Here is a 19,649-nt window from a genome sequence, read left to right on the forward strand (position 1 = left end):
GTGCTAATATGGGGAGTTCTATATTCTACAGCAATGTACTCACATCCACAACAAACAAATAACAGTGTCTTGAATGTGACTCCACTAAAAAAAACAAACAACAAAATAGGAATACAAAGAGTTAACTACATAGTAAAGAGATGTGTGCAAAGAAATTCATAGTGCATTATCCTCTCCCCGAAACAAAGCCCTTCTTAAACAATGGCACATTTTGTTAGTTACTCCGGTTTACTGTTCAAATGCAGCCATTCGGTTTTAGTTTCATGAGCAGAGCGACGTTTTCTACAAGGTATGAGGAAATAGACTCACACTATAAGCTAGTAACGTGAAAAGCAAATCTAAAAAAAAAAAAGGAAATAAGAAAACAATCCTTAAAATTGGAATGTTTAAATAATAATAATAATAAAATGAATGTTTATATGGTTAGAAAACCTGCAAGGAATTTAAGGAAGTATCCAAACATTTGTCAATAATGTCAGCATAGGCACTTTCATTTTGATAAAGTGTTTGAAATGCAATGCTTGAGAGTTACCTCATATCCTTATACAAACCATAGACATCAGTAAAGATACATCAGGGTAGGTGGGATACTATAACAACATTTAGCATATTGTTATACTATTCCACCCACCTTAATGAGGATCCTTTAGGTGTGGCGATGCCGTAGCCCTTGGAATCCAAATTCCCACCAACTTTCATGGTATCACAGGGTTTCCTTTGTTCGATGTACTCATTCATGGTTGACTCCAGCAAGTAGGCATATTTTCCTTTGGACTTCCGTACTCGAGCTACCCCTTCTGCTGTAGTCCTCACAAACACAGATGGTTCTGCACTTTTCATATAGGTCCACATTTTATCAAACACTGCAATTTTAGATCTCTGTGGAGACAATATGAAGCCTAATTAACTAATCTTTACGTAGACAGCAAAAGCACACCTGGGAAAATATGACCATGTCATTTTTAGGCAAGTTTATTACCCAGTGTTGAAAGATAGCAGCACCTACATTCTCTTTTTCCATTAATATTATGCTGCATTGTATATATGGGGGTTTGCATTTGTTATATTTGTTAAAGATTTGAAGCAAACAGTGCCACTTCCACGTTATAAGCGGTGTGCCAGATTAAAAGATAAGATCTATATTCAAACTTCAGCAAAATATTCATCAGAAATTCCCGCTCAAACAAGATGATCTTCTTTTTTTGCAGCTCTCTGCAGCTGTGCGTTACGCAAACGAGAAGGGAGCTGAAAGGTGTCAGCGGCACTAGAAAACTTCAGATTGCTCCACAGAGGAAACTAACATTGCTGTGAAACCTGAAGGGAACGTTAATCGCGAGGCACCTGTTCCAAGGCTGTTCTTATTCGTAATACTCCGCGTGCCTCACCGACTCAACTCAGCAGGTCGGAGATTTCTTTCAGAAAGACTGTTACCTGAAATACGTTTCTTTTGCTGTAACCAGTTGGTAGTTATAACTATAACTGGCAGTTTTAACTACCAACTGATTGTTATTTTTTAACCTGGGAAAAAAACAGAGGAAAACAAAGTTTGCCACCTAGATGTCAACAGAAAGGAAGCAGTGTTATCGGAGAAACAGCAGGCAGAATGGGACATACGACAAGTCAGGGCCAGTAACAATCACCCGTATGGGAAGCTGGATTTCTCATAGTGTCACATACCGTACAATACTCGTGAAGAATTAAGAAAGCATACGTTTATATCATCTACTCCTTTGTAAGCTGGGTAGAAAACCTAAATGTGCTGACATTTCACATTCTACATTGCCTGATCAAGCTATCTGCAGAACTACCAGGGTAGCTGATAATCAACCCTACGTGAATTTCTTAAAAAGACAACCTAAATCATTGTATGAAGTAGACAATAAACTACTGCCAAATTTAATACTACGTTGCATGTAACTCACCTACTATTACATTTCTACTTCGCTGTAGAAAACTAAGACCATTTGGGTTTGTATTTATCTTAGATATCTGCCAGACATTATTATTATTATATGTGCAAGTATAACAAATCTGTACTATGATAAAATGTATTAGAAGCACTTCTCCACTAGACGCCACTTGTAACATACACTTCTGCTGTTCTGCTCTAAATACAACATCTATAATCATACCATTTTAAAAATAAATGAATCAAGTATAAAAGCATCAGTAATGCCCTCATGTTTCCCACTGCTTCACTCATCTTGTAGTACAGCATTATCATTTTCCCAGACCTACCCTTATTTTCTTGTTCAGAAGCATAGTCTAGGAAGATTTTGAGATTTCTCCATGGTCTCTGTACGTCTGCTAGTATTAAAAGTTCTGGCAGTACTAAGAACCATTGAAAGTTTTCTAACAACTAAATATTCCAACTATTCCTGGAATCTCCATGTACATCGGCACAGATGGCTTTTTGACAGTTCCCTTGCAGATCAGTTGTTGCATACTCTGATCTGTTGATCTACACGTACTCAGTATACACATTAGTATCAAAAGAGTTGGATATACTCAGCATGACCAGAATGACTAAGAAAAATAACTGTGCACTGAAGGCACAGTGGGTTTCTCAGATTCTTGGAGCATCTGCCTTGTTGCGTATGCACTGTTCTTGTTCCACCCAAGAAGATCCTAAAAAACATGATCCTAATAACTACAGGAATCCTAAAAAATGGTATACTGCACCATCTCTGAAAAGCCAGTTCATGAAGTAAACTAACACTGTGTGCTATAAGCCAACAGTAAAAATCCAATATTGCACTTTCTCTGCCTGTAATTTACCTGATAAATAGACAGATACAGGTAAGTGCCTCTAACAGACAGCAAATGGCATTCCATGCCTGAGACTCCCACCCGCAGATGCCAGTCAGACCATTTAAGGTCTGAGAGACTCCATCAACCACACCAGAACATACAAAGAAAGTCTAGATCCTAAGTATATAGCTTTCTATCATCTGTTCCCCAAGTCCTGCTGCTGTTGCTCACTTCTCTGGAAGCAGAGTTACCAGTGTTCAGCTCTGCAGGGTGCTCAATCTCCTCCTTCCTTAGCCCACTCAGTCCTGGACTCCGAAGTCCCCAGCCTCATATGAAGGAGCTCAGTTTTCCCTGAAATCTCATCCTCTAAAGTTACTCTCTAAATAAACCCAGATGCTCCATCCCATTCCTACCATAGCTCACCATTCATTTGGCAGCATACATCCAACTTGCTGTGTGGGATTTACCATTACAAACAAAGCAAGGGTCATCAAGTTTCCAACAGTGCTATAAAAATGATTACAGTGATACTTCATTAATTACCCATAGGTTCTCTTTATAAAGGAGGAAACTTCAAGTTGTTTTAGAGCTGTCTTACATGGTTCAGTTCAACCCAAAGCAGACAACACACGTCCAGGTGCCCATCTAACTCATTAGAAGGCATTTGGCTCCGATGTTGTAGAAAAGAAGAGGGTATGCTGACACTATTTTCTTCTTGTACATACATTCAAATACTACATAAATAAGCAATCTTTATTCCAGTTAGGTAACTGTCATGAACAGGTTCATAAACTGACCTAATTGTCTTTTGTTATTCCATTGTTTCCTGGTTTATTAAAATTACCTTTTACAGGTTTTGTCATGCATCACGCAACAGGGCTCTAGCAAGGTCTGTTCTGTTTTTGCCATTCAGCCTCAATAAAATGCAGCTCCTAATTTCTCACTGTCACTTCACAGAAATCTGATCACAACTGGTATGTGGGAAGGGTGAGAGAAATCCCATGGCAGACTTGAGGGGCTGGTGCTGGATGGCTGAATGGGAAAAGGCGCAAGGAACACATTTCCCAAATGGTCCCACTAGATGGCTCACAGGGTCCTTGCCATATAAATGAATGTCGGAATACCTGACCCAGTAACCATGGAAATAAAAATCTGTAATGAAAAACATCACCAGAAAACAGCACTCAGAATTTGCCATGACCACACAGTGTCCTCTGCAGCCATGAACACTGGGAAAACAACACACTGGAATTATGACAACTCAGTCTTGATCTCTACCTAGTCCTTGACCTAGTCTAGACTCATGAAAGATAAGAGCAGCAACGAGCCACTACCTAGGGGATACTTGTGACTTCTAAGGTTTTTGTTTATATTGCTACACAATGTATTTAGTAATACATTCTGTTTTCAGAACTGTGTAATTTTATTTCCTTCATTATTTTGTTTTCAGAATTTGTCTTTTATTTGAAAGGTAGAGTGAAAAGATGTAGAAAAGGGCAGTGTTAAGAGGCCTTTATCTAGCGTTCTCTTCACACACACACACACTCGCTCATAAAGCCAACGCTATCTGATAGTTAAAAAAAAGGCATGTACACTTATCCTAATTCAAATACATTCTGAAAAAAAAAAGCGCACATTACCTTCTTACTTAAATTTGGCCACTGTTATCTATAGCTGACCATAATTTATTTCCACGCAAATGATCTTCTTTTCCTTTAACTGCATTTGGGAAACCATGCAATCATCAGCAACAGTGGTCTAAACCACGAGGAAAGAGAATTCTTGTGAACGCAGGATGCCTTGTGTGCAGCCTGGGCTTTCACATCTCTTCCTTATATGCTCCTTCTTTAATGGCTCCTAAATCTAAATGGACAGCAGCGCTCTATAAAAACACCCCACAACTTTTTATCATGCAATCCAAACAATGGAACCATTGTAGGCTGCTGTATTATTTGACTACAAGAATATGGAAATAATCTGCACTGCTCTTAATTACTGTGGTTCATTGGTATTGCACGATGACACTCCAGTGTATACATGAAATGTCAGAAGCTAATGATAACTTTGGTATTACGATCAACACCAACAGGACAGTACAGGACCCTAATATTCCCCAGTACTTACCACTTCCATGAAAATATAATAACTGATACAAAACCACCCCAGAAGCTACACCTTTTTGTTTAGTATCATGTCACTACTGGGCATCATGACTATGAAAATTATTATTATTATTATTACAAAGTACACATGCCATTAAAATGTAAAATACTGCCTTCATTAAGAAACTCATTAGGAAATTAAATTGTGCAAAGCTTTATCAAATTAATTAACTGTATTTTGTGGGTCATCAGATAACTTTTCCATTCTGTCATTCAAAGACCTATTATTCTTAAAATGGGGTGCTGTAATTAGGATGCCATTGACAGAAATAGCTCCTCACACTACAACATCCTACTAGACAATGATCTTGTATTGCAGGAGCACAACTTCAATTCTCAAATGTGGTTTGTGCAACAATCTTGTTGACCTTTCATACATTCCTGTCAAACCTAAAAAGCAAAACCCATACTCTCCAATCATATCTCCTTCAGTGATTTATTAAATGCCAGTCCTATAGTCCCTGCCTCTTAACATACTGAGTAGAGTCTGAGGTAAAAGTCAGAGATACTGCAGCTGAGTCTTTTGCCTCCTTTGCTTCTCGAAGCTTCTGTGGAGCTAGTCAAAATTTAACTCTGGAAATGTATGTTCTATAATCCTTCTACATCTCAGAATTAAAAATTGAGGCTGAGGTATGATTCATAGTTTTCTACCTCAATTCCATTTAAAAAAAATCAGACTGTTTCTTCTCCGCTCACTGGTTTCAGAGATTTCCTGTGGGGTTTTTTTGTTTTTTTTTTTTTTTAGAAGCTTGAATATCTTGATAAGCATAAAGACAGATTAAGGTTCATAGACAGTCTGCTGTATGCTCTCTCTCTTTTTGCATAACGTCTTGTAACACAATCACCAATTTAAATACCTTTATAACTTAAAAAAATATTTCAAGATACTTATAAATCTAGAGGCACTAGACCGTGTTGAAGATCCTCAGAAAAGACAGCAATACTTATCTTCAGGCCAAATTTGCCTCCCAACAGACAACACTTTTGCACGAGAAATGACTCAAGGGGTCTTGTTTGCTCTTCTTGTATTTGTTGCTAGCTTTTCACTCTGGAAGAGGACTTCTTTATAAGACAGCAAGGATTATCATCCTTCTGGCATTTTTCCCATTCCCAACTTTTCAATTCTGGAACTCTTGGCTCTTAAGCAAGAATAAGCAACTCTCGCATAGTCTTTTCAGTGAAAGCTAAAGCATACTTCATTATGGAACAGTTCTGCTTGCTTTTACTTTGGCAGAGAATCTACTCTTAAGGCCACCAAAACAGAACAAAACAGATTGTCTGTCCATGTCACGCTGTTGGTTCAAAAATGGGTATATATAAAAAGATTTTCAATAAAAACTAATGTAGACAGGGACGTAAATTAGGCTAATTATTGCTCTCCATGTCATTATTTCTTTTTGACATGCCTTCTTACCTTGCACATGGGACTAGTTACAATTAATCTTTTAAAGTGGAAAAAATAGTAGCATGATCGATTTCATTTGTCTGTTGGGTTTGTACATATTCTTGATGAATAGAACTAGGCATACAGCAAAAACATGATTGAATTTTATAAGTAATTAGCTTTTGTTCTCTTTGTAGCACTTTGATATTAATTTTCAATATGCCTTCAAGCAGGTGGAAAGCATGGAAATGTTCCAGTGAATGCTAAGCTTGCATACTTACGCAGTTGTACTTTGTTTCTTTCTTCCAGTGTCACGGCCCATGAACGCAAGCAAGGCAACTTCAGGAGTTAACACATACAGACAATGCTTTAAAAATAATTTCTGCAGTGTTATGTGAGCAGTAGTCTGTCTTCTTGGGTTAGTGATTTTTTTCTTTTCCCCCCTTCCAACTTCAACTATGTGTCTTGGCGGGTATATATAAAAAGATTTTCAATAAAAACTAATGTAGACAGGGACGTAAATTAGGCTAATTATTGCTCTCCATGTCATTATTTCTTTTTGACATGCCTTCTTACCTTGCACATGGGACTAGTTACAATTAATCTTTTAAAGTGGAAAAAATAGTAGCATGATCGATTTCATTTGTCTGTTGGGTTTGTACATATTCTTGATGAATAGAACTAGGCATACAGCAAAAACATGATTGAATTTTATAAGTAATTAGCTTTTGTTCTCTTTGTAGCACTTTGATATTAATTTTCAATATGCCTTCAAGCAGGTGGAAAGCATGGAAATGTTCCAGTGAATGCTAAGCTTGCATACTTACGCAGTTGTACTTTGTTTCTTTCTTCCAGTGTCACGGCCCATGAACGCAAGCAAGGCAACTTCAGGAGTTAACACATACAGACAATGCTTTAAAAATAATTTCTGCAGTGTTATGTGAGCAGTAGTCTGTCTTCTTGGGTTAGTGATTTTTTTCTTTTCCCCCCTTCCAACTTCAACTATGTGTCTTGGCTAATACATACACAACTGCATTAACAGCAGCTGCTGAGAAATCACTGAAGGTAAAAATACTGTGTGACTGCAGATAGTGTCAATAGTACGTACCAGAGTGATGAAATTCCACTGCCCCACCATTTACTGCTCCATCAAGTAGTGTCTGCGACCTGACAATTATAGAGATGATGCGCCTGTACAAGATCAACTGAAATGACTCCTGATCTTCCAAGCTGTGCTTGTAGTCCTGTTCACATTCTCACCACTACAATCGACTGCTGATTTGAGAAAAATTACGCACTTCTGGAAAACCACAGCCATGCACGTTTTCTTCGATGTCTTGCCCGTTATTTCAGGTTGTAAACCCAAGAGAAAATGCAACAGCAATGCACTATACATCTTTGTTTAGGCTTTCAGTTGCACTAAGAACTCTAAAAGCACTATCCCTAAGACAGAGGCACTACTAAGTGTCAGAGGTTCTAAGTATCCCAACTCAGTGGAACAGAACTCTGAAGACTTGGATCGTACTCGCAATTTTGCTAGTAGCAACTTTGAGATCTCCTGAGGAGAACTACTACATATTCTGATATTTACAAATACATAATTGAGAGATCTGATGGATCTACCATTGAAGAAAAATTGTGTATCTATAACCTTATTACTAAGAAGTAAGTTTCCTGCTGATGTTTACTGCTCAGCAAAGCTCTGTCACTACCTTTTTCTTTGGGGGGTTGTGGAGTCTCCTTCTCTGGAGATATTCAAAGCCTACCTGGATGATGTCCTGTGCAACCTGCTCTAGGTGAATCTGCATTAGCAGAAGGGTTGGACTAGATCTCCCGAGGTCCCTTCCAACCCTTGCCATTCTGTGATCCCTTTTTCTCAGTTACGTTTCTTGACTCAGTGCCAACTGATGCTCTCTATTCACTGTTGGCAAGAATATCTCCTACTAGTCTGTACCACCCTTAAAGCTAGGGAGCACGTACCTAAAATAGGGTAAAGTGCAAAAGCAATATGTCTTTTGCCACGAGTACCAAGGCTGTTATCTCCAAGTCAAATGATATTGACTACCTTGTGCACCTACTCCCATACCGTCCATAGGGTGTGTGGTGAGCCACTATCTTTCCTCCACCTGGGTTTTTCTAAGTTATATCTGGTTCACTCTACTCACCATGGTAGCCACTGGAGCCAGCCACAGCCATTGCAGACATGAACTAGTATGTACCTGCCATAGGTGGCTGAAAGACTAGAATCTTAAAACAAAACAGAGAAAAGCTAATGTGGCATCCCTGACATACCCAGGCTAACCTAACATCTCAAGGAGTTCATGTTATTCAAGCAGTCACAGATGCTGGACAAAGACTTGAACCCACCTCTTAATTAACATCGCAAATATATATTCAGCTATTCAGGATAGGATTTTTCAGCTTTCACCATCTAGCTTATTACTGAGAATTCCTTTTTGAAAAATGCTGAGAAACATCTCTTTTTCACTTACATAAAGTATGATCAGAAAACATGTTTTAGTAGCAAAGAAAACTCAGTTTACTGTTCTCATCCCCAGTATAAAACGATCCCTAATTTTGTGCTGTTCTAGGAATTAGGGCTCTGCTACTGAATATTTAGATCCAGTATACATCCCATCAATAGAAAAAAAACTTGCAGATAATGCCACTTCTTGAAAACAGACTGTGAAAAAACCCCAAACGTTTCTTTTAATTCATGACAGTGACAGAGAAAAAGCCAGTCCATTTTAGCTTGCTGTTAGAAGAATACTCAATTGTTTCCAGCTGTACAAAGAATTTGAGTCCTAATTTCAGGTCATATAAAAATCACGCATCCAGTCACCATACAGAAATACTCTGGGTGAAATTTTAGTCTCCTTAGTGCTAGAGACTGCTTTCACATTGAACTTCAGCAGAGAGAGTTTCATTCTTGAAACTTGAGGTTTGGGTCTCCTAGAAAGAAATTCTGACAGCTGTTATTTCTGGAAAAATAACTGGGCAAGTTTAAGTGATTTTTAGCAAATAGTAGATAGAGCCATCAGGCTAAGAAGTGGCATTACACACAATGCACCAACTTGTTTGTGATAGCAATTACTGAGAAGAAATTTCCAGAGATCATTATAGCCTTGCTGTGCAAAGCCAAAGCTAGCTTAACAAAAGATAAAGAATATGCCCTCAAAAAGCCTCCATCTGATTTTTACAAAAATAAGTTATTAATGCTCAGGTAATCAACATAAACAATAGTTGTGTAAAAGTGTAATTGGAAAGATGTATATATGTGCTAGGAGCACAAAAACTACATACTGACGCATGCACAGAAAAATGTCCTTTGTTTTTAAAGAAAGCCTAAAAATCTCTAAAGAGAAACTATTCAAAAGACCTGATGTACTGTTAGTTCACATTCAATCCCCAGTACGGCCATGATCTAAAAGGTTTTTTATGCTCACAAAACCAGAAACAAATGTTTGTATGCTTCTGAACACTTCTAAACACTCTCAGCACAAATCCAATCTCATTTTTACTAGCTTACGCTCCTGATGTTGATTTTGGTTTAGCCATCAGGAATGCAATCAGCAGCAGGTCTTATTACTGGACCTATCATCAAAATCAGAAAATAATGCTTTTCTACAGTTGAAACAAGTATGGTTTCCATTTAGTATGTTCCCAGTTAAGTATGCATTACAGTGTCCAGTGAAAACCATCATCCAGCAGTTACTGCTCCAACTATACAGTACATAAAAAATATTTGTGAAACCTGTTTCATTTCACTTTCATGGCAGGCTATGTTTGATACATAAATGGAATATTTATAACTGTTTTAAAATACATTTTGTTCAAACCTAACACTATTGCCATCCACTGAGAAACAAGAAAACAACAGGTCTTTTGCATTTGTAGCACTTCAGATCCACTTCCACCTTACAGGGAGAGACACACAGAGCACACAGACAAGGCTAAAGAGCCACGGTGGTTCGCCCAGCAGCCTCCATGTCTCACTCATTTGCTGGATGGATTTCACTATGTTAGCTAGTGTCTCAAGGACAGCCTGCGACTCACACATTGGAAGCCTCATGCATTTTTAAAACTGAAATACACAGAGGTAGGTGAGGACTGACAGGCTTCCAAAGCATTACCATAATGCAAATACAAACAGTAACTGTTTTCAAAAGCAGGCATGGATTTACTACAGCAGCCAACAGGGCTGAATCCCATTTCCCATCTGCAAGCTTGAAAAATCACGTGAAATACATATTAAAACATGACTGTGCACCTCCCCCCTATTCACTACTTAAAATATAGCATGGATATTAAATAGCCTTGTTTATAATCATTAGCTCATGTCTTACAGCTTAGATGAACAGTATCAACTCCCTTCTCTGAACATATCTTGTTTTTTACTTTACAGTGGAATATTTTTTAGGTAATTCCTTGTAACCACTTTTGCTTTGCATATTTATAACATGACCTTTATATTTATATATAGATAATAAAATGTAAGGATAACGACTAAAGAAAAACACTTATACTTGTGAGTTAGGCTGCACATATCATGTTTTTATAGCAACCTTTTAATAAAGCCTAGGGAAAACACATTTACATGAGGGAAGAGCTATTTAAAACAAAACAGAAATCTAAAAAGTAGAAATTCTTACCCTAAAAAACTCTTTAGTGGAGCCAGAATCTAACGTCCCATAAGCAATTTCTGTTTGCTTGGAAAGATCCTCTGCACTTTCAATGGGAGACACCATCCTCTCAACCGTCAGGAAGGCAGCTAAGTTAGCCGTGTAGGATGAGATTATGATGAGGGTAAAGAACCACCACACACCTCCAACAATGCGCCCAGACAGGGATCTAATAACAAGTATGAAATGGATTTGTAAAGTGAAATGAGAAGTCCTAAAAAGGAACACATGTCATCAGTTTCATGCAAACGATGCATTATACTACAGGGAAGCATTTCAGGCTATCTCGTAGTGCAGCTCTGCACACTAATCAGACAGGAATCAATGCATACTCCACTACATCTCCAGGACTTTGCTGAAATCAGGACTCCAGAGTTTACTTTAGGGAGAATTTAGCGATCCAGTTCTTCAAAGTTCTGAACATCCTGAAAGGAAACTGCTCCCATCATAACGTGCTATATTTAACACATAAGCTTGTTGTTCCCTCTGAAGTGAATTTGTGTGACATTATGAAGAGGATCAAACAAAATCAGTGAAACAGTGCTTTCAGATAAACCAGTATGCGCTTAAAAATTAAGTGCCTTTAGCTTGCTTATTTTCCTAAGACATTCAGACAAAGACTGATTTCCACAAAACGATGGCTTATGCTGCTGTGGCCAATCTATACTGAGAAACCAATAGCATTATTTGCTATAAAAACTGGCCCAGGGAATATCCGTAAACTAAGAAGTGCACACAGCTTTTGAAAAATACAAGCATTTAACAAACTGAGGACTGGACATGAAACGATCAGTGATAATACAGAAAAATGGTGAAGAGAGTATATTTTTAAATAATAATAATCTGATGTTTTTAACTGCAGCAGGTAGGCTCTTATGGATCTTTGTTTTGCATCTCCTGCTCAAGAAGAGAGAAGAAAAGAGAGCTCAAGAAAATATATAGAACAGTACAGAGCACACAACTAGAGAAGTTAAATTATTTTCAGTACCAGAAAACTAATAGAAAAGAATTATTGATATTTCCATTATTGTCAAACTTGTCATGTTTTTTTAATGAACCTTTAAACTTTTAAATTACTTACTACTTTGTTTCCAAACCAGACATTATAGGAAGGAGTACACAATCTTTGGAGATGTGCTTAATTATTTGGCAGAAATGTGCATGTAGTTGAAAGTCTAGCACTAAGGCGTTGCAGTAGCTTAGGTATGTCTTGCTGTGTCTCCTCTGTCTATTAAGTAAACAAATTGCAAATCACTTACCCAGCCTACTGTATTGTGAATGAGATTTCAAACTAATTCTGACAAAATATTTATACAGATATATATATATAGCTGTAACTATATATATATACACACACATTAAAATATGATAGTTATGTACAGCTGATTTATTGAACTGGGAACAAAAATAAATAGAACCAACTCTGGACAAATTATTTTTACTAATTGCTATTATAAAAAATGTCTGTGATAAGTCAGACATGAAAAGGTTTATTCCATGTCACAACAGGCTCACTAATTCACTCTACTACCTAAAAATCAAGTCAGATAAGGTCCAGAATATGTTATTAAGAAGGACCATAGAAAAGAAATTATTTCAAGTTCTTTATAAATTGAGATGTCTTCTGCAAACATGCTTTCTGTCACCTTTGAAAAAATATTATATACTTACTTTGACATGGAGATAATCTGAGTATAAAATAATTCTAGAATTAAAACATTGAATTACACGATAAATATATATTAGAAAGGTAAACTCTCTGACAATGTGTATTTAATAACTGCTGATTTTATGGCGCTTTATATTGTACTGATGACATCTGCTACAGATGATAATAGTCTTCAAAAGCCCATGATCTGTCACCAAAGTTGCTACCAACTTTGTAAAAAAAGAATAAGCTAAATGCCAATCCAGACATTATGCTCCCACATGACATTTTATAAGTAAAATTTTTTGGAGTGTCATTTGTATTCAAAATTTTCCCATAAGGTCTGTCCCAGTTAAATAACTTTTTTTTATATACATTTTTAAAAGTTTCTAAAGATTGATAATTATACACCAGTATGAGCCCACAATTGTACAAGCACCTCATTCATCAGATCATTAAATACTAAAATAACAATTTCTATGCACAATTACCTAAATTTGTGCACCGCACTTTATGCTTACAAAGGTATTACATGGCAGCACTAAGAGTACGCTCACATCTCAAAAAAGATGAGGAAAACTTTGCTAAGTTATCTATCATTATCTTATCACTGTTCTATTCTATTCTCTTTTTGTACTACATGGCAACACAGGGATTGCTATTGCAGACCAGTTTCCAGGTGGTCCAGTCTTACTCAGCACCACCTTGCTATTTCAGAGTCAGGAAGCCCTAGTTACTTGCCTACTCCACAATTCTTTAATAAAAGTGACAACCACTGTAAGAAGTATTAGTAGGGATAGTGCAAAACTTAACTTCACAAAGACATTTTGCTGCTATCTGAAGAGGCTCCTTTTCATATCTGCTGTAATCCATTTGCAGGGACTTCAAATTCCATAGTGATGGTTTTGGTGCAAGAACAAAAATAACTGAGGTGTTTTCAGCCCTTTTCTATTTTTATAATAAACAGATAATATACAAACTAACTGCCTTCCTCAAAAATACCTTTGTAATGAAATAAAGTTCTGTTAAACACCTCACTGAAACTAAATCTTGACTCTCCAAAATTATTAGTTTCATGCACCTTTTATGATGACCATTCACTACCATTATTCTTACATCACCTTTCAAAAGTTATCAAACCATGCACAACTGTCAACTGTTTAATAGCCAGTAAAACAACAACGATAATAAAAAAGATCATTATTCTATGGCCTTGATTCAATAAAAAAAAATTTTGTAGCTAATAGAGGACTTTGCAAATGACTAAGCGTATGAAGGGTGTAATCAATATGAAAACCCCTGACTGAAATTAACACAGCTCCTCATGGCCTGAAATGATTGTCTTTTTTCTTGTATACAATTCTTATGGTGTCATATGTGAAATCAATAGCATCTTTCACCATAAAGGCTGGTGTATCTCACTGTGATACACCAGCCTTTACACAGAATTGCTGAAGTTCTCACACAATAAGTGCTCCGCTATTTATTTCCGCAGTAGAACAACTTGAAAACCTGCTGTTGCCTTTTGGGATGCACGACCTAAATATAAGAAATGCTCCCTTGGTGTGATTTATTTTGCACACTAGCCACTAGACTCAGTATGAATTGACCTGTTCCCTGTGTTACTTTAGGATGTTTAGAAGAAAGTTAAATTGCTTAGTATAATTAGGTGGGTCTTCTGATCCGATTAACTCAAACCCAGTTGCCCTATTTCACTTGTCACTATAGTTCCTTCAAACAGCAAGTAGTTATTTACCTACCTACTTACCACCTCGCTGAATCAAGGCTAGAACCACTTGTGCACAAGGAAAATATGTTAATTCCTTTGCAGCTCATTAAGTACTCTAAGTGCTTTACAGTTGTCCCTAATAAAGTAGGTGAAAATCCATGAGGAATTAAACATTTATAAACTTGGACTTTCAAATTCATTTTAGTGATATCCTTTGTGACTTTTTTAAAACTAGGTCATGGAAAACCAGCAGTGGTTTGCAACTATTCACATGAAATTAGAGCCATCACATGACTTTTACATCAGTTCAAGGCTCTCCTGCAGGAAAACAGTGGGTTAATAACTGTGTTATGATATGTAGTGAGTTTTAGAGGGAAGGTGCTGCCTGTGTAGTTTGTGACTGGTATCTTACCCTTTTTTCCCATTACAGTTGTTGTGAACCATATGCACTGTCAACTGTAAAATGGGAATATGCAGCAAAAACACGGTACCCCTCCAAGAAGGCATGGAATGGTTTGAACCTTATGCATTTTACAGTCTCTGCATGGTGTATATAACTTCACTTAGCAAATGTATGACCGACGTTAAGACAGTATCGATCAAATACATCATGACCCTATGTCACAGACAACTGCTCTCATTTCAAGGACTTCTGTGATTTTTAGGGAGGGAGAAAAAATAGTAAGTAATTTCTTTCTGAGAGTGAAAATATATGCACCATGAACCTCCTCTGGCTGAGATGGCTGAGACCAAAAATGCACAAAGTTGAAATGGGCGAGTAACCAACCTTGGCGAAATATCGCATCCTTGCTGCATAAAGGCACCCAGGGAAAACCAGAGACTATTAAATATCCCAAATTCATTAGTTGATTCATTAGTTTGCGTTTCTCTTCCATCTTCAAATTCCTCAGTGTGCCACTCGTACGGGCTAAATCTGCTGACCAGGAATAAAACTACACTGACCCCAATGTAGGCAAAAACAATGCACATCCAGATTTCATATGCTAACGGATCAAGAAATGAAAACACTCCTGGCTTGGACTTCTGAGGCTTCTTGATCATTATTGATATCCCCAGGCTCATAAAGGGCTTTGAGAAGTCAATCACCTCTTCTCTCACCAATGTTATAGTTAATGGAGCGATAGCAATATCGGCTTTCTGTAAAGGAAGAAAAAAGCAAATAATAGCTAATACAATGAACAAAGCAAAGAACGGTTTTGTTTCTATTACATTTCACAAATGGAAAATAGGACAGCAGAGACACCAGCAACATTCATTTCACCAACAATGTCCTATGGAGAATTTCAGAAATTTTTAGTTGAAGCTCTTCTTACTGAAATACCTATAAGCATATGGTTGGCATATTCCCAGCTTCCCTTTTTACACATGCCCTTTAAAAAGTATATGACATTTAAAAGTGTTAGTAAAGTGCTTTGCCTTTCACCTGGTCAGAAGGATGAAATATGCATTCACTTCCCCCAACTTCAATTGCATTTAAAAATCTAATTCCATGCTTTACTTTCAAAATTTTTCATGCCAACTCAAGATATTAATTCTTTATCAAAGTAATTAGATAATTTTCTTTACCCTACAGAGAAAACTAAACCAAATCCCACTCCTTCCATTGGTCATCTTTAATGGCTTTATTATAAAAGATTTTCTTACCCCATAAACAAGTTCTCCAACCATCCCATTCCAGATTTTCGTGTCTGCATCCCTCGCCCCATACTTGCCATCCCCAACAATTGTGAGCTTATATTTGAATCCACAGTGTTTAGCAATTTCTGTAGCTAAGTCCACACAATAGCCCTCATATCGATCATTTCCTTCAAGCATTTCATGATTTTTCTTCATCATGACGTATGGTGACTCCTGCACAGAAAGAACTTGCCTTAGCTACTCGGTGAAGAGACATGTATCAGCTGTGCACTTCACAGGTTAACAAGTTTCCTTTTACATGTGAAACAAAGAGAGAAGATAACATCTGAATCATACATGCTAGCTCTATGTAGGCTGTTAATTATAAGTGTAACATGTCCTCAACACATTTAAAAGCTGCATTCTCCACAGTCATGTACTTACAGGTATAGTGATTCCAGCAGTACGTTAATAATGACCATGAATTGTTAACAGGAGTTACGCACTCAGAGAAGAAAGAGCAAGTTCCAGAATCAGTTTCTTTCTCTCATACAGTTTGGATGGAAGAAGGCAAAGGTATTTAGTTGCTTTTGTTGTTGTCTTAATACAAAAAAGTTCTTTCCTATTTCATCACCACACACCTCCCTGCAAGAACACTTCAGGCTCTCCAGGCTGTATATTTATTGAGTCACTACACAAACAGTAGGTAAAGTATCTATAACTATGCAGTGAAGTTCTATCATCAGCAAAACTGGTGATGAGTCATAAGTTGTATCTAAGTAACGTGTGCCTCTTTGCTCAGTTACCAACCTATTCTTGCATCCCATGAAATTCCTATACCAGCTTGTCCAAACTGACAGAGAAGTTGCGTAACTTACAGAAAAATGCTCTTCTATAACAGTAAATAACATCATTTTCTAGACAACTAGAATAAAACTTTTAATGTGCTGGGTTTTATTGGTTTTGTTCGGGGTTTTTTTTTTGGTTGTGGTTTTTTTTTTTTGGGGTTTTTTTTTTATTTTTTTTTATTTTTTTTTTTTACACTTCAGCAATCCATAGCAGCTACAACTCTGAAACATAAGAACCAGTCTCTTTCCTGCTTGGCAAAATTCATTCTCTAAAACCAACACTATGGTTCCTCCTCTTAGACAAAGCTCTCCTTTGAAAGCAGGTGTTTAATTTCCATTTCCAGGTATAAAAATTCTAACTTTCTAGGATGTTCAATCAGTGTTTGTCTTCTACAGAACAAAATTGCATACTGAATCACATGCATTTCCTTAATTTTCAGATTTTATTTATGTATCATAATGAGTAACAGGTCACAACCTCAAGTAATAAAAAGACAGTATATTTAAACTAACACAATGATGAGAAACAAGTCACTGTAGGACAGACTGTCTTCTGATAAAACATGAGGTTAATTACCAAAATAGTGGTGACAATTATAGTCTTATTCTCTAGTCCTGAAGATTCATTTCCAAGAGGGCCATCAAGAGGATTCACAACCATTTTGTCCACTTCACTCCAATATCCAATCTAAAGAGAGTTTATAGGATGCACAGACACCAGTGAATATGAACTTTCATAGAAAAGGTAAAGCACGTTATTACTATGCCCTTGATTTACACTCAGTATTTTAACTATGGATTTACCAGTGTAAATATTTCTATTTATGTAGTTAAAGTCTATAACAAATAGTAACAAGATTGAACTAATGACATTTGTTCACATTAATTTGTCTAATACAGGTATACCATTTTAATTTACATATTAACAGGTTTTAGTATCAGCATCACACTCTGTAGGACTGAAAAGGTTATGAAATACTTCAGATTAGGAAGACATGAGAAACTGGCTTTTCCTGAAAAGTTTGGAATTAGAGCAGAAAGATAAACACATTTAAAGAAACAGCATTGAAAAGCTATATTCTGCATTTGTCATTCAGAAGCATACTTCCCCAATTACTGGCTCACATTTAGCAACTCAGATCAGAAAGAAAAGTTTAATCCACAAAACTGAAAGGAAAATAGTCTTATATAGTACTTACCAGAAACAACAACTTGTATTTGTTAGAAAGAAATAATACGTTTTTTTACTTTGTTCTGCAAGACCATTGTAGAATACACCTATGAATAAATATGATCACAACTCATTTTTTAATTAATCTATAGTGTTTCATTACCTACCTTAAGCCGTTGCTTAGCATGGTAAAACCTTTAAAGACACTGTAAGACAATTCAAATTACCTTCCGAGGACCAGTACTTTTGAGTTCCATGATGTTTATTGTAAAATTGATTCTCTTTCCATTCTGATCAAACTTTATATTCCCTGTTAGACCTTCCACCTGAACCTATATAGATGAAGATGAGAGTGGTAGAAGAATTAACTTTGTTTCTTTTCAGAAAATGTATTTTGTATTTCCATAAATGATTATTGATATTTCAAAAACATCCAGTTTAGACTCTTTTCTATACCCAATATATTATCTTGGTATAAGACACATTCCTGAGGAGTTCACTTACACATTATTCCCAGCAAGATCCAGACTGGGAGGTTATTTTTCAAGCATTTATAGAGAATTTCACACATGCACTCATCCCAGCATTCACTCCAGGGAAGCTACCTGTTTCAACGCCCTTTCTATTTCTACACCATGACCCCAGGGTACAGCTGGATTTGCAAGACAATCTCCAGCATTTCCTCTTCTGGAGATCTCAATCCTCTGTTTACGCAAATTACGAAAAGCTTCTGTCATCACTTGAACAGCATCATAGGTCAGAGCAGATGTGTACTGAAAAGAAGTGAAAATATTTGATTAAAAACCAGCTTCAGATTCACTACACCTTCCAACCCTCATTCATCCATTAAACACAGAAACATATTAAAAATGAAAAGGACAGTAAGATATACTTGAAATCAGACCAGTTCTTCAGTTTGGAAGTCACTGTCCCCTGAGGGGCATCTATGCAAATTAATGAAGTGTTCTCCATCAGAATGGTTGGGGGCAGTGCTAGTAAGTCTAAGTAGAAGATTTACGTCTCTTTCAGTGTGAATTACATTCCTTTCACACTACAAGTGTGTAACAGTTCTGTGTGCATGTATGGCTGGAAGTCCATGAAGGTGAAAGGGGAAAAAGGAAATAATTTCCACTACTTAACTTGAGTTAGCCTCTAAAAATAAGAAATTGTTCCTCTGTTTACATGCTGCATGGAGATTCATGTATATACAGATCTCTAGACTACATCTCCTCCGACATATATATACACAAAACCAATCAACAGATATTGTGCTTGATTTTTATCTGTTAAATACAAGAACTCAGGGGTAGCTATTTTGAAATATGCAATACCTTGTCAACACCCAGCAAAAACAGGTTTTGAGATGAGATTTCTGGAAGAAGTGGTGCCCCTCACAGAACAATATAGGCGAGGAAGAAGCCCCATGTTCCTAGTCTGACAAAATATAAGGAGCTTTACAACTTCTGAGACATCAGAGAAGAATCCTGAGATCACATGCATCAGAAGCTGGGGCTAAACAGTCAAAAGCAATTATTTTCAGTGACTGGAAAATTTTACATCTTAACTAACTAACTGAGCAGAAACCACATGTGCATGTACACAGAGGACTTTGCTGGATGGGTTTTTTGAGTCCAGG

General features: G+C 36.9%; 1 protein-coding gene across 1 annotated transcript in view; it reads right to left on the reverse strand.

Moving 5' to 3' along the window:
• GRIA2 (glutamate ionotropic receptor AMPA type subunit 2) overlaps positions 1–19,649 on the reverse strand; it is a 53,060-nt gene that overhangs the window by 2,768 nt on the left and 30,643 nt on the right. Inside the window, exons 6-12 of the mRNA XM_009636459.2 lie at positions 18,619–18,786; positions 18,241–18,345; positions 17,420–17,530; positions 16,022–16,228; positions 15,144–15,514; positions 10,950–11,148; positions 632–879 (exon numbers count right to left, since the gene is read on the reverse strand). Coding sequence (XP_009634754.1) covers positions 632–879; positions 10,950–11,148; positions 15,144–15,514; positions 16,022–16,228; positions 17,420–17,530; positions 18,241–18,345; positions 18,619–18,786 — 1,409 coding nt within the window. The remainder of the gene's footprint in view (positions 1–631; positions 880–10,949; positions 11,149–15,143; positions 15,515–16,021; positions 16,229–17,419; positions 17,531–18,240; positions 18,346–18,618; positions 18,787–19,649) is intronic.

The sequence above is a fragment of the Egretta garzetta genome, unplaced genomic scaffold (genome assembly GCF_000687185.1).
Source record: "Egretta garzetta isolate BGI_Z169 unplaced genomic scaffold, ASM68718v1 scaffold114, whole genome shotgun sequence".
NCBI lineage: Eukaryota > Metazoa > Chordata > Aves > Pelecaniformes > Ardeidae > Egretta > Egretta garzetta.